The following is a 25,144-nucleotide window of genomic DNA, read 5'->3' on the forward strand; positions in this document are numbered from 1 at the left end:
TATGTCTACAAATAGACACCCATGGCTGGCCCATGCCACCTGACTTGGGCTCACGGGACTCGGGCTAAGGGACTGTTTCATTGCAGTGTAGACATTTGGACTCAGGCTGGAGCCTGGGCTCTAGGCCCCTGTGAGGTGGGAGGTTTCCCAGAACTCAGGCTGCAGCTCAAGCCCAAAAGTCTATATCACAATTAAACAGCCCCGCGAGCCCCAGTCAGCTGGCACAGGCCAGCCACAGGTGTCTAATTGCAGTGTAGACATACCCTAAGTCACATTTTCAAAGGTGACTTAAAAGCCATTACAGCAAGATGTTTAAAAGTATTCAAAATCTGATCTTTAGGTGCTTAAGTGTCATTGAAAGTCAATGGGTTTTAGGCTCGTAAGGCCCAGATCATCAATGGTATTTATGCACCTAATGGACTTAAAGAGCCTATCTCATTTTCAAGACTGATTTGAGAGTCTGGGCCTAAATTCTTAAGGGCAGCTCTATACTTAAAAAGCTGCTTCAGTGCCACAGCAAGGCTGCATCTGCACTGCAGTAGCGCTTAAGTGAAGATTTTCCTCTGTCAGTGGGAAAGCTTCTCCCATCGGCGTAGTTAATCCACCTCCATAAGAGGCAGTAGAAATGTCTATGGGAGAAGCTCTCCCACTGATATAGTGTTGTCTACACCCGGGTTAGGTTGGTATAACTGTGTCACTCAGGGATGTTGATTTTTCACATCCCTGAGCAACACAGTTACACCAGTGTAAGTCTGTAGTGTAGACCTGGCCTAAGTCACTTTGGAAAATGAAACATAAGCATTGCAACACTGAATGGAGCAATGCCTAAGTACTTTTAAAGATTTGAGCCTTAGTTACTTTTGTAGGCTGAGCTGTAGACCCAATGAAAGAGAACAGCATAGTATGTTGCTGCCTGTGATGGGTAGGCAACAGCAAGGGGTACTGGAGATGGCCCCTTTGTGGGCCTGATATACCTCTCATTTACAGCAGTAAAAATCAGGCTTTTTCAATTTTCACAAAAATTAACATGCTTCTGCCAACTAATGCCTAGAACTGTTCCTGCAAATTTGGAATTGTTCAGATGTGGTTTTCAAACATTATCACATGACAAACAAACACCATCAAGTTAAGTGTAGGGCCTCACTCTGCTTAGCCAATTATAGTTGTCTGCAAGTAGAGACCCTCAGTTTGCCCATATGTGCATAAAGGGTGCACGAATCCAGCATATACAAATTTATCAAACTCAGGTAGACCACTTCCTCATTTTTCCCCCACTTTACGTTTAGATGGAGCCAAAGATCATTTGTTGCAGTGCCTATTAGTCTTTCACTAGCAACAACCGACAAATAGTTTAAAACATAATTTCTGTTTATATGGGGGGGAGCCTTGTAACAGGCTTGTACCTGACAATAGATGAGTTTTATGTTCATCCCGTTGTCTTCCATTCACTAACTTATTATTGTTACAATGGCAGGGCCATTGAAACTTTCTGTAAAGCCCAAGCCATAATAACTGTTTAGTGCTGTCAAAGTACCTTAAAGCTTATCAATACAACATAGTTTAGGATGAGCCCTCAAAAAAGGGCAGCTTAGAATGAGTGTGCAGGTACTTTATTATTACACTTGGAGGAGTGATTTATGGCAAGGAGCTTGGGAGAAGTTAGCATAAGACTTGGGGAGGAATGCTTTATAGTGATAATTTTAGAGGCAGTTTTGGTTGAACACTGGAGAGGAGCAATTTGCCAATAGCAGCTGCAGAGGGCTTTAAGATGATCAGCTGGGGAGTTATTTAGGGTGAACTCTCAGGAAAGTGTTTTGGAGGTTCTCAGTGTATGCAGTGCCCAGCCATTTGATGGCATCATCATCAGCCAGGTGGAGAGCTGGTAGCCTGCCATCGAAAAAAGTCAGTGAGCACTTCTCAGGGATATGAGACGTAGTCCAAACAGGACAGGGCAACTGTATGGCCAATCTCTTTAAATGGGGTTTTTCTAATGACCCGTGACGTGGCTGCTTCTGGTCACTGGCAGCTGCAATACCTCAAGCTCTTCCACCCACATCCCTCTCCTCCAACCTCTTCATTTGAGATTTTAAGGTATTTGTTATAATCCATCTCCTCACACAATCCTTTCTCTCCTTCACTACCACAGACTGGCAAGGATAAAGTGACCAGTCTTGTACTGCTCCCAGAAATGTCATCCTAGCATTTTCATTCCCAAGGGAGGTTTTCTGTCAGTGCTGGACAGCCTACCTAGACTGTTTTTAAAACTATCAAAGGGAAAAAATGAAAACATTTACACAAAAACAAAAAACAAGGTTATTTACCAGTAACTGATGTCCTTTGAGATGTGCTGCTCATGTCCATTCCACTATAGGTGTGTGCACACCTCCATGCACCATTATCCAGAACTTTTTTCCCCTTAGCAGATCCCGTAGGGCCAGCTCCGACACGCCCTGGAGCCCCGTGCACATGCCGCTGTAGATGAGGAGGTGCTGCCGGCCCTAAGCCCCCTCAGTCCCTTCTTTCTGCCAACTCCAGCAGCAGGGACGGGAGGTGGGTTGTGGAATGGACATGAGCAACACATCTCGAAGAATGTCAGTTATTAGTAAGCAACATTGTTTTCTTCTTTGAGCGCTTGCTCATGTCCATTCAGTATAGGTGACTAACAAGCAATACCTTTGGAGGTGGGTAGGAGTTACCAGTGAGCTGCCCTCAGCACCGCTCTGCCGAATCCCACATCCTCTCTCGCCTGCTGTACGATGGCGTAATGGGACGTGAAGGTGTGCACTAATGACCAAGTGGTAGCTTTGCAGATATCCTGCAGGGGCACGCTCTCCAGGAAGGCTGTAGATGAGGCTTGAGCTCTGGTTGAGTGCACTGTGATGGTTCCTGGAAGTGGCACCTTTGCCTGCTCATAGCAGAATTTGATGCATGATGTAATCCACGAGGCAATGTGCTGGGTGGAGACATGTGAGCCTTCTATCCAGTTGGCCACTGCGACGAAGAGCTGCATCGATTTCCGGAACAGCTTTGTCCACTCGATGTAAAAGGCCAGGGTTCGTCTCCAGTCCAGCAAATGCCAACTCCTCTCCTCCTCCGAACTGTGCGATTTGGGAAAAAACACGGGGAGAAAAATATCTTGGTTACAATGAAATTGGGAAACCACCTTGGGCAGGAAGGCCAGATGCAGCCTCAGCTGGACCTTGTCCTTATAGAATACTGTATAAGGGGCTCCGAGGTCAAGGCCCTAATCTCGGAGACCCTCCTGGCTGAGGTAATGGCCACCAGGAAGGCTATCTTCCATGAAAGGAGCAGAGGGCATGAAGCCATGGGTTCGAAGCGGGGCCCATGAGTCTCGAGAGAACCAGGTTGCGATCCCAGGGAGGCACTGGGTCACGGACCTGTGGATAAAGCCTCTCCACCCCCTTGAGAAACCTGACCGACCTGGGATGGGAGAATAGTGATCTCCTCTTTAGTGGCTGATGGAAGGTTGAAGTGGCCACCAGGTGAACCTTCAATGAGGCCAGCACCAGACCCTGGAGCTTTAGCTGGAGCAGGTACTCCAGGATCACCTGTATAGGTGAGACACTGGACAGAATACCCTGGGACTCCACCCAAGAGGTAAACTGCCTCCACTTAGCCCGATACATGACCTGTGTGGAAGGTTTCCTGCTGCCGAGCAGGACTTGCTGGACCTGCACCAAGCAGGCTCTCTCTCCCTCCTTCAGCCACAGAGCCTCCAGGCCGTGAGTTGCAGGGAGTCCAGGTCCAGGTGCAACAGGTGACCATGGTCCTGGGATAGAGGGTCGTGTTGACTCGGGAGCTCCAGGGGTGGGGCAATCGAAATGTCCAGCATCATGCTGAACTAGTGCTGTCTCGGCCAGGCTGGAGCGATGAGTAGAATGTTCGCCCTGTCCCTCTTTATTTTCAGAAGGACCTTGGGTAGGAGCGGAATGGACAGGAACACATACATGAAGGCCCCCCGTCAAGTCCGTGAGGAACGCGTCGGAAATTGACCCAGTCTTGCGACCCTGGAGCGAGCAGAACCTCGGACACTTCATGTTCCAGGCCAACGTGAATAAGTCCAGTTGCAGAACATCCCACTTCTGGAAGATCAAAATCACAACCTCCGGATGCAATGACCAGTCGTGGCAGGATAGAAACGACTTGTTGAGGCAATCTGCCTCATTGTTCCTCACTCCCGGGAGATGAGAGGCAGTCAAGTGGAAATCATGCCTCATGGCAAAGTCCCACAGACGGATAGCTTCCTCACAAAGGGCCGAGGAGCGTGCTCCCCCCTGCCTGTTTATGTAAAACATGGCTGCGGTGTTGTCCATCAGCACCTGCAGCACTCTGTCTGTCAGGAATTAGAGGAACACCTTGCACATTAGGTGTATGGCCCTCAGCTCCCTCATGTTGATGTGCAGGAGCCTCTTCTTCCCCGACCAGAGTCCCTGAGTGCCTAGGTTGGCGCTGATGTGGGCTCCCCATCCTACGTCTGGCACATCAGAAATTAGGTTGACCGACGGGACCAATTCCCTGAATGGAACGCCCTTCATCACTCCCCTGGGAGTCCGCCACCAGTTTAGGGAGGCTAAGATGGGCAGGGGACCTGTGACCATTCGGTCCAATGGGTGTCTGTTCGGCACATATACCAAGGGAGCAGTCTGAGCCTCAGGAGAGCTAGTCTCACTATGTATGTGCAGGCCACCATGTGGCCTAACAACTGTAGGCAGTGCCTAGCTTTTGTCACGGGGCATCGGTGCAGCTAGGAGATGATAGAGACCATCACCTCGAAATGTGGCTGAGGTAGGAAAGCTCTGGCCTGGGAAGCGTCCAGGGTGGCCCCAATGAATTCTATGCATTGCACTGGACTTACTGGGGACTTCTGCTCGTTTATGAGCAGTCCCAGCCTGCTGCACGTGGAGCAAGTGGGATTCTTGAAGAGGGATGGAGGGGAGATAGCTGTTGTGGGGGGTAGATGTAAACTGTAGAGCATAGCCCCCTGAGACTATCCCAAAGACCCAACGATCCGAAGTGATCTTTGCCCTTGTGGGATAGAAGGGCCTTAACCTGTTTAGGAAGGGCGAGGCAGATCCAGGAGAGCAGTCAGGGCACCACCCTTGGGCACACCATCAAAATTGTCTTCTCTGGTTGCCCGACCTCCTGAAGGGCCCCTGCTGGGGAGCTGAAGACACGATGGGGAGCTGATTTCTCCTTCTAAACCCCCTATTCCTATCCCTATAGGGTTGAAAAAGCCTGGGCAGAGGCTTTGGCTGCTGCTGTGCCTGGGGGCGTGACTGACGCCTGGAAAACTGGGGTGGGTACAGGCCCAGGGAGTGAAGCATGGCCCTGGAGTTCTTCAGATCGTGCAACTTTGCATCCGTCTGGTCGGAGAACAGGGCCGACCCATCAAAAGGGAGGTCCTGAATAGACTGCTGCACCTCCTGGGACAAGCCCGAGGATTGCAGATGGCGGAGACTATGGCCCTGACCGCCGATTCAGCAGCATCACAGGACATTTGGAGAGCTGCCCTAGCTACCATGGTTCCTTCCTCCATGATGGTGCTAAAATCTGCAGCCTGGTCCTGGGACAGGGCCTCAGCGAACTGCCTGAGGGAGTCCCACAGGTTGAAATTATATCTACCCAGGAGGGCCTGATGGTTGGCAATCCTGAACTGCAGGTTTGCCATGGAATAAACCTTTCTCCCAAACAAGTCCAGCTTCTTCTTGTCTTTGTTCTTGGGAGTGAGCCCTGGCTGACCTTGCCTATTTCGCTGGTTAACCGCATCTACTACCAGGGTTCCCAGGGCGGGGTGAGTGGTCCCGGGAGACTGCTTCATCCGGTGAGGAGAAAGAGGACTGACACGGTGCGTCCTGTGGGTTCGCCCCCTCCTGGCAAAGGGTTGCACCTGTTGAGGGTCCCTCCATGGGGTCCGACTCCTCATCCAAGGAGTGGGGTCTATGGGCCTTCGCCGGTGCCAGAGGCATGGACTGCACCCCTGATGACATAATGGATTTGGGCCCCAGTCCCATCTGGATACCCCATGGGGCCCAATAAGGCCATTGTTGCGACCACTGACCCTGGGGCCAACCCAGGGCTGACTGCACCACAGGCTGTGACGCTTTGTGGGGGGTGTCAACTCTCCCAACGACTGTCCCCGCTGGGAGACCCCGAGTCACTGGACTGGCAGTGCCATGTACATCCTCGGTCCCGGGTGCCCTTCTGTGCTTGGGACCGCCTTCTCGACACCTCCGACCTGGAGGACGATGAGGACTACCTCTGTCACCATGAGTGGTGCTGACAAACAGAGGTGCACTCCAGAGAGCTAGAAGTACTGGAACATTGTCTTGGTACTGATGATTTCCACTGTCACTTGCCTTGTGGCCCCGCAGACACCTTCGGTGACAGGTCGGTGCCGTTCCAAACTCCTGAGTGCCGAGCTGGACTCCGGCAACCAGGTTCCGCATTGTGGATTCTGCGGCGCCGGGTCCTCCAAAGGCGACTGGGTTATGTGCCGCCTCGCTGCAGGCGAACTCCTTGGTGCCAGGGATCTGGAGCGGGAGCTATCCGAGCGCCGCCGGTGCTGCCTCCTGTCATGAGCTGCCTCCGGTGCCGAGGATTGATGTTGGTGCTGAGAGGGAGACTCCACGTTCTGTGCCGGAGCAGGTCGGCTCACCGACGCCATCCTGGAGCGACTGGGGGAGCGGCTCTGCTCTACCTTCAGGGACCATCCAGCAGGAGATCTTCCTCCCCATCCCAGGGCTCTCCACCACCATTCAGGGAGACCCAATGTGGGTTTCCCCCATGACACTGGCCCCGTCTCCCTCAGCAGAGAGGTGGGTGGAGATGAGATAGGCAAGGCCAACAAGGCTCTTGCCTCCTGAAAAGCCTCCGGTGTCGATGGAGGAGGAGTCAGGGAAGGCTCCCTGGCTGGAGATGCAGGCACCAGAGAAGACTCGACAAGCCGGGTCCAGTGCATCTCCGTACTCGACCCTGCCCATACCAATGGTGCAGGGGAGTGTCCGCGCTCCGCACGCTGCTTCTTCCTCTTCGGTGCCAGCAATACTGCGCGGTGCCAAGTCGAGGCTGGAGCTGGCGGTGCACTCTATACCGAGGTCACGCTCAGTGCCAAGGTGGAGCGAGCTGGCTCGGACACCGGGCAGAGCGCTGCCTCCATCATCAGGGCTTTCAACCAGATTTCTCGGTCCTTTTGAGTCCTCGGTTTAAAAGCCCTGCAGATCTTACACTTGTCTTTTCTGTGGGCTTCCCCCAAGCACTTAAGGTAGCGGTTGTGTGTGGGGGGGGGGGAGGTCGCTGAGTGGGAAGGACTTCCCACAAGAGGCACACAGCTTGAATTCTGGCAACCAGGGCATAACCCAGCCACTTGAAGTCCCCGTAGGGACTTGCCTTATCTCTAATTACTCTTAACAACACTTAACAACTACTTAACTAACTAAAACTAACTTAGAATAGCAAACAAGTCCAAACAAGGGGAAGAGTACTTGCTGAGAGCAAAGCTAGTTCCAGCAACTGTCACGGGAGGAAAGAAGGAACTGAGGGGGGCGTAGGGCTGGCAGTGCCTCAAATACCGCGGCATGTGCACGGGGCTCCAGGGGGCACCAGAGCTGGCCCTACAGGATTTGCTAAGGGGGAAAAAGTTTCGGGTAACTGTGCACGCAGGCATGCACACACCTATAGTGGAATGGACATGAGCAAGCATTCGAAGAAGAATGGGAGATAAGGGCAAATCCAGTAGCAGGAATGGCATAGGTTGTTGGGTAAAGTAAAAGAGTGTTGTGACATCTTATTTACATAATCTGTTTAAACTGACACTTTGTGTATTCAATAGGTATTGGTTCACTGATGGTGTCATTCATGGTGAGCTTATATTATAACACCATTTTAGCCTGGGTGATGTGGTATTTCATTAACTCTTTCCAAGAGCCCCTTCCTTGGAGCGCTTGTCCACTAAATGGGAACAGAACAGGTAATTAATATTTCATCTCTCTTCTCATTATTGGTGTTAAGGGGGTTATAAGTATTATAACCTATTTTTTATCTTGTAATATGGCCTTAAAAGCTTATTGTACAGATTTTTTAAATGGCTCATTTAAGATCTTCTCTTTGCACTGTTGGAGCTAGATGGTTACCCAGTCCTATATGGTCACACAAGGGTCTAAAGCTTTTGCTCCCATCATCCCTTTGCAGACAAATAACACTTGCCACTTCTCAGCTAGAGCATGGGATAAAGAGAAGCCCTGTACATTAGGTATTCTTTCTTCCCAGTGAACAACTGGACAGAAGGGGAGCTGAGCAGTGCCTAGTGTTGACAGGTACAGGGGAGCAAGCTGTACCCTGTAAGAGGCTATAGTGAGTTACTTTCTCTCAGGAGTAAGGAGGAAGCAGAGAAGGAATTGTTCATCTGAGCCCAAATTCTTTCCTGGTAAGGCACAACTACACACTTCCCCTTTCACAGGGATGCCTCTAAAGGTTTAGTCTAGCTCTTAGATCCATGTTTTTAAATGTTATCGATTTACAAATTCAAAATTCATAAGGGGCAACTGTGGATCATATAGTCTGACCTCCTGTATAACACAGGCCACAGAACTTCCAAAAGAATTCCTATTTGAACTAGAACATTTCTTTCAGAAAAACATGCACCCTTGATTCAAGAATTGTTGGTAATGGAGAATCCACCACAACCCTTGTTAAGTTGTTCGACAAGAGGGGTTCCTGTTCATGGATCACAAGCTCCAGACTTAGGGCTGGTCTACATGGGAATTTACATCGGCATAGCTATGTCTCTAAGGGGTGTGAAATAAAATATGCACATCCCCAAGAGATGTAGCTCTACTGACTTGACCCACAGTGTAGACTGTGCTAGGTTGACAACAATTCTTCCATTGATCTAGCTACCAGCACTCGGGGGGGCTGGGAGAGTGGATTACCTATGCTGGCAGGAGAACCCCTCCTATCTATGTAAGCAATGTCCATGCCAGTGGTTCCCAAACTGTGGTACACGTACCACTGGTGGTATGCAGGCCACCTCCCAATGGCTCGCGTCCACCTGCTGCTTTGTGGCTGGCCAGGAGCCACTCCAGTGCTGGCCCCGTCCCCAAGCAGCATGGTGGTCTGGCCATTCTGCCACCCTCCCCTCCCAGACACAAAGTGGCTGGCCAGGAGCTGCTCCAGCGCCGCCCCCACCCCCAAGCAGTGTGGCAGCCGCTCCCCTTTCCCAGCCCTGCCCCTTCTCCCTGCCCCTAGAGGTGTTGGTGCTACAGGTGTTGGCGTTTTAGGTTGGTGGTACACAGCGTGGTAGAGTTTGGGAACCGCTGCTCTGTGTTAAAGTGCTACAGCAGCAGCACTGTAGCTGTGACACTGTAGCATTTAAAGTGTAGACAGGCCCTTGGGCACCTATCTCCATGAGAGCAGGGGGCTTAGGACACATCTTTGTCATCATTATCTCCCGTTGGCTAGCTTAGGCAGCTCCCAACATGGGCCATGTCTATACTGACGGCGGCAAATTCACCGACGCCAGATTGATCTTTCTGGATCAATTGAGCGGTCAGTATCAACCCGCTCAATTGATCAGGAAGTTGACTGAGTAAAAACACCCCCTCAAGAAGTATAGTGCTGTGTCGACGGGCGCAGCGCAGTGTAGACAGCGCGCAGAAGGGAAGCAGAGCAGTTGATGTGAGTTACGTAAAGTACTCTGAGTAATTTGCGTAACTCCCGTTGACTGCCACTGAATCGCAAGGTAAATGTAGACCAGGGCTTAGTGTGCTGACTTTTGTGAACTGCAATCTAAGGCACCTATCTCTCTCCATTCATTGTACAGAGCACATTAGGGTGCCTAACTCAGAATTTGGGAATCACAGAATATTAAAGTTGGGAGGGACCTCAGGAGGTGATGTAGTCCAACCCCCTGCTCAAAGCAGTGTTGTTTCTGTGATTTTCTAGACGCTGTGACACTGAGCATTGCAACACCTAAGTCCCATTGTGGATGTGGGCTTGAATATCTGAGTATTACATATTTATCCTCACAGTACCCCTAAGAAAGTACTACTCCCCTTTTACAGACAGAGAATGAGGCACAGACTAAGTCTGAACGCAAGGTCACCCAGGAGTCTGTGGCAGTGCAAGGTATTTAACTCTGATCTCCCAAATTCTGGGCTAGTGCCCTAACCACTGGGCATAGCTGCTTACACATAAACATTTGTGACACATATTGATGCCAAGTGCAAATTTGGCCTTTTCAGTGATTTTCCACAATCTAGTGGAATGAGGCCCTGCTCCCAGAATCCTTTAGCACTCAGGCTCACCAAACTTGTCCATTGTGATACTATATAGTGATTCTGCACCGACCCAGCAGGGCGCACTGGCAAAGCTGGGGATGCAGAGAAGTCCGGGTGCACTGGCAAAGGTGTGGAGTGCATGGGGCTCCAAATCCTGGGTCCTTACTCAGGTTGTGACCCTGGGCTCTGGCCCCTGGTAGCCACTCTAACCAGTAGGCATAATCATCAACTCCCGGTCACTGACAGTGCTAAACTGACAGTTTGAGCAGCCCCAACACAAACAATAGGAGTACTAGAGCTGATATAGCAAGCATAGACTCTGCAAAGGCCAATATCTCTGATGGATATAGTGGGAGCACTACAGACCTTGCAGGCCCAAGTTGCTGCCCATAGAGACAGAATGCAATCCTGAAATCTCAAACAACACTGCCTGACAAATTTAATGTCAATAGCAACAAATTCTGTGGGTTCCTAAATCAGTGTTGGCTCCTATTTTTGCTATGCCCACAGTCGTATCCACTGACTAACTGCAAGTGGGATTGATTATCAGCCTGCTTCATGGAGAGGCCCTGGCTTGGGCATCTCCACTCCTAGAAAAATCAAACCTGCTTCTTGGATAATTTGAGGACTTCATTAGAACTGTGGAAGTGCTCTTGGCTAACCCAAGTTGCAAGCAGACAGACAAAGCTGCATACTAAATATGCAGCTGAGTTCCAACCCTTGTGTGATGTTTTTATAGGGTGCCCCAGGGCTGTGACTCTGATGGCTTTTTGAGGTGCTCAGGACTGAGTCACCTTGTTACTCCTTTTTTTCAGCAAGAGGGAGGTTTTCTTTGTGGTAACTGGGTGTCAGCTCCTTGACAGTGCCAGCCTTCAGTCACTTAAGCACTCTCCTCTAGGCATATGCCAACTCTAAATTCAACTTACAGGTTAATATTAAGTGCACCCCAATCTCAAAGAGCATCTGAAGTGTTCCTTTCAGTAGCCAACCCCCATCACTGGACACTCTCAGAAATTGTTAGGTAAGCTGTCCTCAAAGGAGCAGTGTACACTCAGCTAGACTGGTTCAACCTCAGGCTCAAGTCTTTTATAACAGCACTGAAATATATTTAAAGTAAAACAATCAGAAGTTTATGATTAAATGTTAAGTTTTAAGAAATACTGAGTAAGGATAATAAACGGAAACAGAAATGGTTATACATACAAAACCTAAAACACTATCCTAGGTCTACACTTACTAATGGTTATTTTTTCTATTTAACAAAGTAGATTTTCTCCCAAGGATTCAGTTTTCGACAGAGCTGCTGGTTTTCGGTCAAAATCAGAACCCATGTGTTTAGGAACACCCTGTGCCCTTCCAGAGGTTCCCTTAGTAAATGGCACACAAAATGTCTCACTTGTCCCCCAATTATAATCCAGTAAACTTTTGAAGTAAATCCCCAATAAGACACTTCTTCCGCATTGCTTGTTGTTTTTTTGTTATTGTTGACTTTCCATATCTTTGTTCTTTATTAGCATTTACTGCAAGCCAATGATGGGAATCACTGATTTGATCAATGATCAATGATTGGGAAACAATACAATGCTTAATTTACACGTCAATTAGCTAAATGGACAAACACTCCTTGTTTGAGAGAACCTGTCTCTGCTGATGACTTATACTTTAATATACAGATTCTTGGGATATATGTTCAAAACTAATAACATTTTGTGTCATATATTTAAGGAACTGTGTATATATGACCAGCATGATCCTGGCTTTCATTTAATAGCTAATATGACATTTTTTATGGATAAATACTGTGAATGCAGTGTGTTAAGTGTCGTGACTACGTCAGGCCTGATAGGAGTTGCTGACACAGTAGTGAACCCTTTGCCACTTAGCACTAATAGATCCCTATATTACAACTTGGGAGTAGTCACCGTATGGAATGTGGCCACCCAGCATTATCATTTCTGACTCAGCCTAAAGGACAATACTGAAGATGAACTGGCACTGGTGGAATCACCATCTGGCCTGGGTGCCTTAGACGACCTGTGCATCAAGATTGAAAACCATCTGACCGAATGCTGCCAAGAAAAAAGATGGTCCTCCTGGATCCCATCAGCTCTGCTGGCTCTGGAACCCCATCTCCTCATTCCCTTCTCTGTTGCTCAAACCCATGCAAGCTGATCAGGTCTAGCCATGCTTCTCCATGTGGAGAAGACTCAATGACAGGCATTGGGCCCCCGCCTATACTGCGGGAGACCAGGATATTTTGCATCAAGCTTACCTGCCAAGGTCCATTCTGTGCCTGGGTCAGGAAATGCCAAGCCCAAGCATGATAGGAGGCTCTCGGCTAGGTTGGCGCTTTTCCCCCTCTATCTAGCAGCCCATATCAACACTCATCCACTGGTACCCTAGCGATGGCAAATCAGAATCCAAGAGTGCTCGCTGGCTCCAGCTGCCTGCGATGCCTGACACCAGCCCCAAGGTACTGGTGGATTTAGGTGCCTCAGGCAATGTCACAGATCTGGAGTTTGCCCAAGCACACCATAGCCCCACTGAGTGCAAGGACTTCCCCAAGTTAGTGGATTCCATAGACTGGTCACTTCACTTTGTTGGGACTGGCCACCACCAGATGGCTCCCTAAGGATATGACTACAGTTAGATACCTGCAGCTAGCCTATGCCAGCTGACTTGTGGTCATGGGGCATAGGCTAAAGGGCTGTTTAACTGTGGTACAGATGTTTAAGTTTAGGCTGCAGCATGAGCTCTGGGACATTCCCACCTAAGAGGGTCCTGAAACCTGGGCTCCAGCCATGCCCAAACATCTACACTGCAATTAAACAGCCTCTTAACCCAAGCCCTGCAAGCCTGAGTCAGCTGGCACAAGCCAGCTGCAGGTTCTTAACTGTAGTGTAGATATACCCCTCGAGGTAACTAGCCTTCAAAAGCATTGAGAAACTCTAGTTTGGGTTAATTCATGCACAGCATTTACCAGTTGTCCTTGACATCCTCTGGCTATTTGCCCACAACCCAGGCAACTGCTGGCGGTCAGGCATGATATGCTTTGACTTCATGTCTTAATGACAATCCTATCTCCCTGAGAGTAGACCTGGGGTCCAGCAACCTGTTGTGACTTGCTCAGTCCTTGAAAGAATTCAGTGATGTGAAGAGAGGATCCAATGACGACCTCGGCAAGCCCCCAATCTTTCCAATGGCTGCAGGGATTCCTGTTAAATATCAACTGTATTCCAAAATGTTGAACAAAAAGAAAGAACAGGACCTCCACAATCACCATGGGCACACTGTCTTGGAGAGACTATCCGAAAACCACCTCTAAACAAAGTTTGAGAACTGTGAGTTTGATAATGACACCATGGAATTCTTGGCATATATCATCTGGCCTGAGGGACTCACCATAGACCTGCATAAGGTGGTGACAATATCTGACTAGCCTGCACCCAAGGATGTATGTGAGGATGTATGTATGCCACACTTCCAGGGGTTTGGCAATTTCTACCAACAATTTATTGAAGGATTTCATAGTCTGGTTGCACCTATAATGACAGACCTGCAAAAGAGAAGTCGGTTCGCCTGGACCACGGAGGCTCAGTTGGCTTTTGATTAACTAAAGAGGCCATTCACCTCAGCACCTACCCTGAATCACCCAGATACCACTAAACCATTTACAATGAAGGCAGTCACCTCAAACTTTGCTGTAGCTTCGTATTATCTCAAAACATGGATCCCCACAACCAATTCCACCCTGTGCTTTTAATTATTTCAAAATAACCCCAGCAGAGACAAAATACAATATTTGGGACAAGGAGCTATTGACTATCGAGGCATCTTTTGAAGAATGGCACCACCTCCTGGAAGGGGACAATTCCCAGTCCAAGTCCTGACAGTCCATAAGAACCTGAAATATCTCTGGACAGCTAGATACCTTAACCAATGTCACATCTGCAGATCCCTCTTCTTCACTTGCTTAGATTTTGTTGTAATCTATTGCCTGGGGATGACTAATCTGAAGGCAGATGCCCTATCCCACCCCTCTGTCACCAAGCTCACGGTTTCCAACATTGTCAACAGGACATTCATCAGCAGTCTGTCCCTCATCCACTCCATGACCCAAATCTGCCAGACACTGAATGATGCAGGGTATCCAACCTGACTCAGAATTCTGACTACAAAATGGCTTCCTATCATGAGGGCTAGCTTTATGTTCCAGGGGGACAACCAATTTCAGATATTGAAACTATGCCACAATTCACCACTTGTGGTCCATTTTGGATAATTCTGTGACATTCCCCTGGTGCAATCTGGACTGGTGTATTGCTATTTCACTCCATTTCCCAATTCTTGGAGCCCATCTTACTTTGCTCTGCTGTTTACGCACAACCGCCAGCATGTAAGCAGCTCCCAACTAAGTGAGCGAGTGATTTTAGCCAGCCACTCTTTGGATTATGCAACAGAATGACCCCAAGAAACACCCCCGGTCCTAGATGCAACCACAGGAACCTCCATCTTACCACGTTCAGTTATGCCCACTGAACAATGTAAGCTCATATAAATTTGTCAATTTAACAAAGAAATTGACATGCACCAGCCTTGTTATTCCAAGTGGAGTCTCCAACACGCTTCAAACCAAACACACTGCTTTAGATAAAACAAACAAATGTATTAACTATAGAAAGATTTTAAGTGATTATAAATCAAGGCATAACTAGTCAAATTTGGTTAAGATAAATACAAGCAAAATGCATTCTAAACTAAGCTTAACACTTTCAGCAAAATTACAAACTTAGGTGATTCTCACCACAGGCTGGCTGGTTTCCCTTCAGCCAGGCTCTCCCCTTTGGTAAGTATTTCAATTGCTTGGTGGTGTTTGTCGATGGGAGTGGACAAGAGAGCGCAGGACAAATGTCCCCCCTTTTTATAATGTTTCTTCTCCCCTCTCAGGTTTTGCTCCCCTCAGGATCAGGTGACAAACAATGTCCTTATATGGACTCATCCATTTCCCAAGTCAGTGAGCATTATCTCTTCATAATTCCAAGCTGTCCGACGGAAGGGAGGTGAATCACTTGAGAGTCCAATTGCTCTTCTGTTGATGGCCAGAGGCCAGTCTTTAGTTTGACACATTTGTGGAATAGTTTCAGACAAAAAATAATAGGGAGAGGCTAGATTCACAAGGGTACTTTGGTTGTACTGTGAATGGTGCCTGAAGAGAAGCTATTGCTGCCCCATTCCCACTAACGGAGTGTCTAGGGTACTCACTTATGATGTGGGAAATCCCAGGTTGAATGCCTGTTTGCTATCAAGGAATTGAATTTGGGTCTCTCCTTCCCATGTGAGTGCCCTGACCCAGTGGTTTTCAAACCTTTTAGGCTATGTAACCCTTTCCAAATAATGTAGTCTACCACGGACCTCCATTTGAGACAGGGTCATAATATATATATATATAATTAGATTGCTAAATCTTACTAAATAAAATGCATTGTCTGCCATTACAGGATTTTTCTCATGTACCCCCTGACGAGAACTCATGTACTCTAGGGGTACACACACCCCCATTTGAAAACCACTGCCCTAGGCTATAGTCATTATCGCTCTCTAGCCCAATGACTACTCAAGTATTTGATACAAAACAGGACATCTTCAACAGGAGAGATTGAGTGAGAGACCCATTCCAGAATCCCCACAAATCTGGGATTACTTCATTCACCTAAGTGGGGGGAGGGGGTATGACCTTGGTTCAAATTCCTACTCCAGGGTTTCCTGTATCTTAGGTGAATGCCCTAGTCCAGTGGTTCTCAATCTATTTGCCATTGTGGGCTGCATATGCAGCTCTTTGTGTGTTACGTGGGCCGCATCTACACAATATATACACTATCTGTATGGCCCTGAGGATGTTATATGGGCCGTAGCTGTGTGCTGATTGGGTCACAAGTGGTCTGTGAGCCGTGGTTTAAGAACCACTGTCCCTGCCACTTGGGTGTGGAGGGAGGGTGTGCATGCGTATGCCATCATGTTCTCCTCCTGTCTTGTGAATATTGCCCTTCACTTCCTGTGCTTTCACACCCACTCCCACACAAAAAGTCCCACAACGTTTCATTCCACTTTAAACAACTTTTGTCAACACTTTCAATTTACCAAAAATTCTGAATTTCAGTTTTGCTCAAACCAATTTTTGTCATTTTTTTGGAACTGTCAGTGCACCACAAAATGAGTTATTTGTCCAGCTCTATTCCATAGGACCGACTACTGGTAAAACTCTGTAGAATAACAGTGGTCAGTGGACCACAGCTTGAATACTGCTGCCCTAGCTAAGACTCAGTCTTGGAAACTGAATAAAAGATGTCATACCTTGTGTGTTGCTGAGCATTGGGTTCAGATCTATGGCTCCCAGTGTGGCTTTCACAAAGTGAGCTGAAAGCTTGCTTCAGCTGAGGCATCCCAATCAGTGGAAGGATGTCATTCCTTCACAGCTCTTGGCATACATGATATATTGGGGCATGTGCATAGCCTCTGCTGCACTCTGATAATCACTAGCTGCTGCAACAGCCCATTGTTGCCATGTACAATTTAGAGTAGCTCGAGACTGCTTAAACTGATCCCACTGACTCTAGCACAGAGTGGCATAAAAATGATGTAAAGCCTCCTGTGCACTACTGGATGAGGCTTTCAGTCCTTGATCTTCACGAATATTTCATGTTTCCAAAAGAGCTGCCTGTCTTCACTAATATAAAATGTTGCTTCATAATTATTGTTGCCATAGTGCATGCAAAATGAGATATTGTTTAAATCTCTCACTTGCTAGTTTAGTAATACTTGTCATACTTTTCTTTTCAGGACACATTGAAGAATGCCATGAAAGCACTGCCGTAAATTATTTCTGGTACAGGAGAACTTTAAACATAAGCTCCAGTATCACTGACAGTGACACCTTACAATGGTGGTTAGTTTTGTGCTTGGCCATTTGCTGGGCTATTGTGTACATTTGTACCATTCGAGGAATTGAATCCACAGGAAAGGTGAGTGTAGTGGTCCCTCCATCTCAGGCTCAGTTAAAAGCCATTCTGACTGGCTGCATTAGGCAAGAAAAAAAGGCTATTCAGTGGTCCCTGGCCCAAGCCTCCAGGCTAGGGCAGACAGTAAAGACAGATTAAGGGCTCCCACCTCTGGACAAGGCAGAGCACTAAGCAATTAAGCAGTCTTTGGCCTAGCCTTCTGGCTGAAGCAGCCAGCAAACATAGTCTCGGAAGTTGCAGCCTTCTGGCTGGGGCAAACCACAAACAAGGCACAGGCCTTCCAACCGAGGGTGAGTAGGACACCACTCCAGGGTTGGGGTTGGCAGCAGTGGAGCAGGGGGACCCAGGCCCACCCAACTCCACCAGGTTCCAGCCCAGGGCCCTAACAATGGCAGGGGATACCAGCACTGGGTCAGCAGGGTTCCTGCCAAAACATGCTGACTTGTATTGCGACAGCACAATCTGGCTAATATCTACTTTCCCTGGGCTATTTCCTACCAGTCCATTGGTGTGACTCCATAGTCTGCAGGTCCTCAGTTTCCTCAAGGTAAGTGGTGGACTGCAGTCCCAGCAGCTCTTCTCCACTTTCAGTGTCGGCTGAAGGCAGGGCACCACACAGCTCAGTGTCTGGTCCACAGGCCCGCAACATGCTAAAGATGTCTGGCTCTGGCCCAACTGAGCTGAAAGTGCTGCCTCTTATACTTCCTGTCCCTCCCCTCTGCTTCTGGCATGGGGACAGTGCTGGCTTGGCTCTGCCCACAAGAGAGTGTAGTGTTTCCTCCATCTCAGGCTCGGAGGGATACCACTCTGCTTCCCTACAATGAGGAAATACAAAGACTAGGAAGACCTAGAAAAGTTAACTTGCTGCTCTATCTCATGTTCTTAAAGTACTGAATTTCATCTTCAAGGGAGATACAAAAACAAGGCCTGTTCTTTCAAATGCATAAGTCTTAGAGTAGATATCCCCAAATGTGGTTTAGGGAGGGATTTTATGATAAACAAATTCTGTAACTAGTCATTCTGCTTCTTGAAAAAACATGTAATATTTAGAATATTCTGCTTCAACAAATGTTACTGGAATGAAATGTTATAGTAACTAAAATAACCTCTATAGACCTTGTTGTCTGTGTCTCGCTTTTCTTATTTCCCTATTAGGCTATTTATGTAACAGCCATATTTCCTTATCTGGTCCTAACTATATTCCTTATTCGTGGACTCACTCTACCAGGAGCCACTGAAGGTTTAGTTTACCTCTTCACTCCTAATGTAAGTATCAGTGTTTGGTATATTCAGAAACATACTTTTTTTAGTTATCATACTGGGTCTCTAGTTTTCAAATATTGCTTTTCCAACAACTTCCTACCAGTACTTCATCTAAGGTTTTTTTAGTTGAAGTATTTGTAGTTATCTGAATATCCATACTTTCTGGTGCAGTATATACTTAGGTGTAAACATATTATGAAAGTCTCTTTAGTGACATCATAGTTAAGGTGGAACTGAGTTTTGCACTTAAAGTACTGATTTAGCCTCTTATGAAAAATATGTACATTCTACCAAAATTACACTTTCTGAGTAAAAAATAAATGTTCTGAGATTTTAAAAATAATTCACTTAAGGAGTTAAAATAAAACATTTGATTTTTAAAAGATTAATGTTAATTTCCCCTCATTATTCTTCATAATTGAAAGCGTCTTCTTCAGCAGAACCTGAAAGAATCAGAATTTACTATGAAGAATTCAAAAGGCTGCCATCTCCCCTTGTTTCTCAGTAGGACTGAAGGCAGAGCTCCCCTCATTTGTGGCCATTTTGAGAAGGCTACTTAGCTTGTAATCACTTTGGGGGTAGAACTGTCTTTTTGTTCTGTGGTTGTGCAGCACCAGGCATAATAGTTCCTGGTCCATAACTAGAGCTCTTAGGTGCAATGAAAACACAAATAATAATCTCTCTCAATATTTTCAGTAGAACCAAGGGCTAGATTCACAAAAGGGACTTACGTATTGCAACACCTATGTCCTAACTGCCCTGCTACCCAGTAGAATCCACAGCCCTGAGTTAGGTGCCCAAGCAAGGGATTGTCTGAACCCAGCAAACTGTGTGGGGCGCTGCCTAAATTAGCTAGGTGTATAACGCAGAGGACAGGTGTGGGGCTTACGACCCAGATCCCACAAAAGTAGGTAGGTGCCTGAGTCCATTGATCTGGCCCTTAGGTGCTTGACTGAAGGCCAGAGGGAGGTGCCTGTCTCTGCTTGGGATTCTCAGCCATGACCCCTGTCTTGGAGTTAGGCACGTAAACCAGGCCAGTCCTTTCTCATAAAAAGCCCGAGCAAAGGATTATTTCCCCCAACTCCATTATAGCCAGTAGCTCACGGGTAGGGCATTCACCTTGAATGCAGGAGAGTCAGGTTCAAGTCCCTATTCCAACAAATATTTAATTATTTATACAAAGTGGAACAGCTCTAACATGAGAGATTCATCTTAGACGAGCCTGGCGGTCAGAGCCCTCACCTGGGATGTGGAAGCCCTGGGTTGAAATCCCTCCTCTAAATCAGGCAGAGTTGGGATTCCAACATGTAGTTTGCATCTCCTAGGTGAGGGCCCTAACCACTAAGCTATTGGGTATTCTCAACACACATACTCATCAGCCAAACCGAAAATTCATAACAACAAATATTATTCTTCACATTACTATAGCACCTAGGCACCCCAATTAGGGTGCTGTACAAACAGAAAAAAAAAGACAGACTTCTTCCCCAAAGAGCTATCTAATTAAAAGATAAGAGATGACAGGTGGGGGTTGGGGCAGCAGCAGTACAAAGAAACTGACAATATTATCAAAATAGACAGGACAGACACAGGGTGGGGGGAGGGTGTCTAATACAAGCAGAGTGAACTATGTGATGATGGCAAGTTATCTCCATAACTTTCTTTTTGGGTGGGGGAATACTTAGGAGGGGAAGGAAGGGGGGACAAGGCAGGGGATGAGAAGGTAGGAAGTGTAGCTGTAGAGTGAAGCTGAGGTGAAGAGACTGAGGGAGGAGGAGGGTTGGAGCAAACAGCAAATCAGCGCAGGGCAGAAAAAGTTAGAACTCCCTATAGTTTTACCTGAGACATCCACAGGTCCCTGCTTTGACTGCTTTTGCTGATTGGAGTCTCTAACTGGCTCCTCGCTGCAGTTCTCCACAAAGGCCACATGGAGGGGTATGGGAAAAGTGGCACCACCTGGACCATAGCACCCCAGAGTGTGTGGGGGTTTCCATCTCACTCTTCTAGGGCCAGAGATGTGCTAGAGAATGTGGTGGCCCCAGCTGGGCACAATTCTACCCTCTTCCCCTATTGCGGCAGTCCCTGCGCTGGAATTATCTGTTCTCACATCTCCCAAGTGAGTGCCTTCACCACTGGGATATTGGGTATTCTGAACACTCATACACACCAGCTTGCCCCCAAAATTCCAAGGTGGCTCACCCTTGGATATTTTTTGTGTGGGTTAGGCATGCTCAGAGCATGCCCACTAGATTGGGCCACATAGGCAAGATAGGCAAGAGAAAGCCTAGTTTGAGAATCAAACTGGGAATAGGATTCTAGCAACTCCTAAATCATGGGGAAGTGTTAGAATTTATGCAACTTCGTGCATTCCCAGGTCTCACTGGTGCCATATACAATGATAATAATTTTAATACTCCTGCTCAATAGTCCCGTTTATACATACACACATGCTAAAATTGTCAAATATATCCCCCTTGACCATAGTACTGCATTGATAAGGGACATAGTTAAAATGAGCTAAGTCCTTTTCGGAATCACTTTTTTTTTGTAGGATATAATCCCCTATCTTGTAAATATGACCTACATTCTTTCTTTCCTAGATGCATGACCTTGCATTTGGCTTTATTAAAATGCACATTTGACTGCACCCTGTCTACCAAGCAATCCGTATCACATTGTATTAGTGACCTATTGTGATGCTTCTCAAGGCACTCAGAGCTGAGAGTCACTTTGTTATCGCCTGCCTCCAGTAAGATGGATTTTTGCCTGTGCCAGTTGGCTGTTAGCTCCCTAACAAAACCAGCCACTGAAGCTCTCTCCTCTGAGCTATACCAGCCCTTCCTTTGCCCTGCAGGTTGACAATATATGAACCCTTTCAATCCCTTCAAAAGTATCCTCATGTGGTATCTTGCCCTGATCATTGGATAGCCATGGAAATCCCTGATCCTCTGTTCCCAAAGGAAAGTGTATCAGTTTACCCATTTACCTTAGACCAGCACTCCTGTATCACACACACAGCAGTTAAGTTCAATTACAGTAAAACAAAAGAAAATGTATTTAAGATCGAGATTCAAATAAATAAGTGTGAGTGATAGAAACAAGTTATATACAAAACAAAATAATAAAATTTGCACTAGTGCCTACAATCAATAGTTACCTTTCCTGTCTAATAAATTGTTACTCCAAAATTCAGTATCTCACAGTGCTTGCTAGCCCTAAGGAGCTGAGACCAAGTCTTTCATGAAGCACCCGTGCTCATCATGGTACCTCCACAGTGAATGGATGCAGAATGTTTTTCCTCATCCTCTGATGTATTGAATGAGTCTTTTGTCTTTATTCACAGACAGGATAATCCCCTCGCTGTCATATCATTCCTTTTCACTTCCAAATGGTTTCAATGTTTATAGTATGTATTTGATGGTTTCTATTGACTTTCCTGGGTTGGTGCAAAGGTAGACGGTTGGGCACTCCTTACCAGCCAAGAAGGGGGTGACAACTCCCTCCTGTTTGAATGGGCCATCTCTGAGATGTATTATTCCCCAATGATTCACTTTCACTCCAAGACTATAAGGGCATAATTTTCAGTATAGTTACACTATTCCTTAAATATTACCCACACACATTTGCTATGATTGAGTATTGACATATTACAAGTTTCAGTAGAGACCTCATATTTCAACTTTTATGGATAAATATCATGAAAGCAGTGTATTAGACGTAGTGAGTTTGTCAGGACTGAGACAGGAGTTGCTTGAAAGAACAGTGAACTCTTTGCCATTTGGCACCAATGTGCTTCTGTTTATATGTCAAAGGATCACATTCACGCTTTTTGTTACCCTATCACATTGTTCAGCTCAGAGGATGAGAAAAACAGATGGCAGTCACATGTACTGTTCAAATGTGCTCAAATATTAGGGTGATGAGCACAGTATAAGAATCCAAATATAATAGTTGCTTGTCCACTCTGACTCCTAAATCCTTTTCAGACTTACTGATTTCCAGAATATAGTCCTCCATTTTGTAAGTGTGGCCTACATTCTTTGATCTTAGGTGCATGGGCTTGCCTTTGGCTGCCTTAAAATGCATTTTGTTTGAATTGGCCTATCCTACCACCAGACACAAATCGCTTTCTATGGCTTCCATGTCACCATTTACCACTCTGTCAACCTTTGTGTCATTTGCAAATTTTAATCAGCAGTGACTTTACATTTACTTTCAGATCACTGATGAAAATATTGACTAGTGTCAGGCATAGATCCGAGCCCTTTTAAAATATGTTGCCTTTCTGATTTTAAAATTTTTAACTGTACTAGATGCTCTAACATCCTCCTTGGTTATTGCTGGAATAGAAAAGTATTTCATCATCATTGTATGATATAACTACATCATTCAGCTTCTTTTCAAATACAGAACATAAATGTATGTACATTTAGATATATTTGACAATTTTATCATCTTCATCTAATAATGAGCCTATATCAGTGTTCAGATCCCTTTTCAAACATATATTTTAAAAAAAAATTCTTATTATTTGTAATATGAGGCCTTTGTCTGTTAGCAGCCCCTTGCAGCGGGATGAGGAGCTACAGCATCCCAACAACATTCCCCTTATGCCACCACATTTGATTCCATGTTTGTCAAGTCCTTGTTATGACCCAGTCCTGTGGCCAGATGCTTAATAGTATCTGCCCTCCAGGTTAATGGAGAGTTAAAAGTCCCATGGCTTTAATAGGGCTAGACAGTCTTATATCTCCTGGGTTTAGGGACTTCTTCTCCAAAGTCCTTGGCTGGAGTAGGTAGAAGAACCCAGGATCACTCACTCCACTCAGGGGCCAAACTCAAGGCCCTTGTTTAGAACAGCCAGAACCAATCCTGCTCCACCTTGCTGCTACTTCCTACCTCTCCTTTTCTATATGCTCCGCAGCCTCTTGCCCTGGACTCTGCTTCTCTCCCTTCAGAGCATTTGGAAGGGGCTGCTAGAGAAGCCCATCTAATTGAGGAATCATCTTACTGCTTGGCAGCTTCTTCAGAAGTTTCCTCTCTAACTGAAGTCCTTTTATCATGCCCAGATTCTTTCTTGTTTAATTAACTACCCCCCAGTTATTCCGTGAGTTAACTATTCCCAGGTGAACCTGAGCTGCCTCATTCCCCATTGTGGAGCCTGTCAGAGGTAGGGTGGGCCCCTGACCCCTTCAGAGGGCCACCTATCCACTGACATTGTTCTTAATCCTACTGGTCACGAATTCTTTCACTGATACCTTTACCTGCCCTTTGTCAATTGTTTTAATTTCTTAACTTCTAATTCATCTTCACTGTTATCGACTTCCCCTTTTCTCTGATTGTCTCTTCATTTTTTATTGATGCTTTCTCTTCCCGCAAATAGAATACCTTTTTAACTTATCTGACTGAGGCTTTTTGGTACCACTAGTTCATTTTAATATTTTTAAATACATGGATTCAAGAGACATGGAAAAATAAACACACTTTTCTTAACAAAAGCAATAAAGGTTAAATACACTTTTTAGACATACAATTGGCAGCACTAGGAAGACAATACTGAAGTAGCTTGATTTCGTAGATGTTCAGTTACTACAGTGGTGAGCCCCATAGAAATACTTTTACTTCCCTAACTATTTATGTATAGTATTAGCCAAAGTTTAATGTGTCCATGTAAAATTGTTACATCCTATGATACAAGATCTATACTATAATTACTTTTTGGAGTGAGATCTTAAAAATGAACAGATTTCAGAATTCTGGCATAATTTCAAATGTGCCTTTAAAATATGCCAATTCATTGAAATATTTTGGCATTCATTTCCATTTTTCAGCACTCTTAAGTAGGACCATAATTCATGAACTATGGAATGAAGTATGAGAACAAAGAAAAAGACAACTGAAAGTTTGAAAGCAAGTCTAATTCACACATTAATTGCAATTGTTTCAGCTGAACGTTCTCAACAATCCCCGGGTATGGCTTGATGCAGCCACCCAGATATTTTTCTCTCTCTCCTTGGCTTTTGGAGGACTCATAGCATTCTCAAGCTACAACTCACCAAAGTAAGTATGACTACAACTTTTACAGATTAGATTAACTATTTGTTGCATTTCATTATATTCTTCAAACTGTGAAAACCAGTATTTATTATTCTAAAGTATCTTATCCAACTTTGATTTTCCAATGGCTAAACTATGTATAAATGTGTACTTAAAATAGATTAGAAGATGGAAAGAAAAATTATTCCTTTTAAACCTAGAGGGAAAAAAAGACAATTTCCGAAATGTTCAGTATTTGCAAGAATATTGTGAATATTATTTCTCATAGAAACTGAGTATAATTTCATTTCAGGACTCATGTTTTGTGATTTTCCTGTGGGTAAAATTTACGTGCGTGCGTGCGTGCGTGCGTGCGTGCGTGTGTGGAGAGAGAGAGAGAGAGAGAGAGAGAACAGTCTACAGTCTGTCCATGAATTAAACTGTAGACTAGTGATTAAAAACTAATTATTTTGCTAAAATATATATGTTGAATAAACCTATCATGTTGCAAAAATCAGTTTGTATGTGTTCTCT

General features: G+C 46.0%; 1 protein-coding gene across 2 annotated transcripts in view; it reads left to right on the top strand.

Annotated features, from left to right (window-relative positions):
- LOC137158514 (sodium-dependent neutral amino acid transporter B(0)AT3-like) overlaps window positions 1–25,144 on the top strand; it is a 64,306-nt gene that overhangs the window by 21,320 nt on the left and 17,842 nt on the right. Inside the window, exons 3-6 of one of the 2 annotated variants that reach the window (XM_067556300.1) lie at window positions 7,850–7,987; window positions 17,133–17,314; window positions 18,467–18,577; window positions 24,522–24,634. In XM_067556300.1, coding sequence (XP_067412401.1) covers window positions 7,850–7,987; window positions 17,133–17,314; window positions 18,467–18,577; window positions 24,522–24,634 — 544 coding nt within the window. The remainder of the gene's footprint in view (window positions 1–7,849; window positions 7,988–17,132; window positions 17,315–18,466; window positions 18,578–24,521; window positions 24,635–25,144) is intronic. The other variant, XM_067556301.1, reaches the window with a different exon arrangement.

Source organism: Emydura macquarii, unplaced genomic scaffold (assembly GCF_026122565.2).
Source record: "Emydura macquarii macquarii isolate MOO-44397 ecotype Brisbane River unplaced genomic scaffold, CSIRO-AGI_Emac_v2 contig_1704, whole genome shotgun sequence".
NCBI lineage: Eukaryota > Metazoa > Chordata > Testudines > Chelidae > Emydura > Emydura macquarii.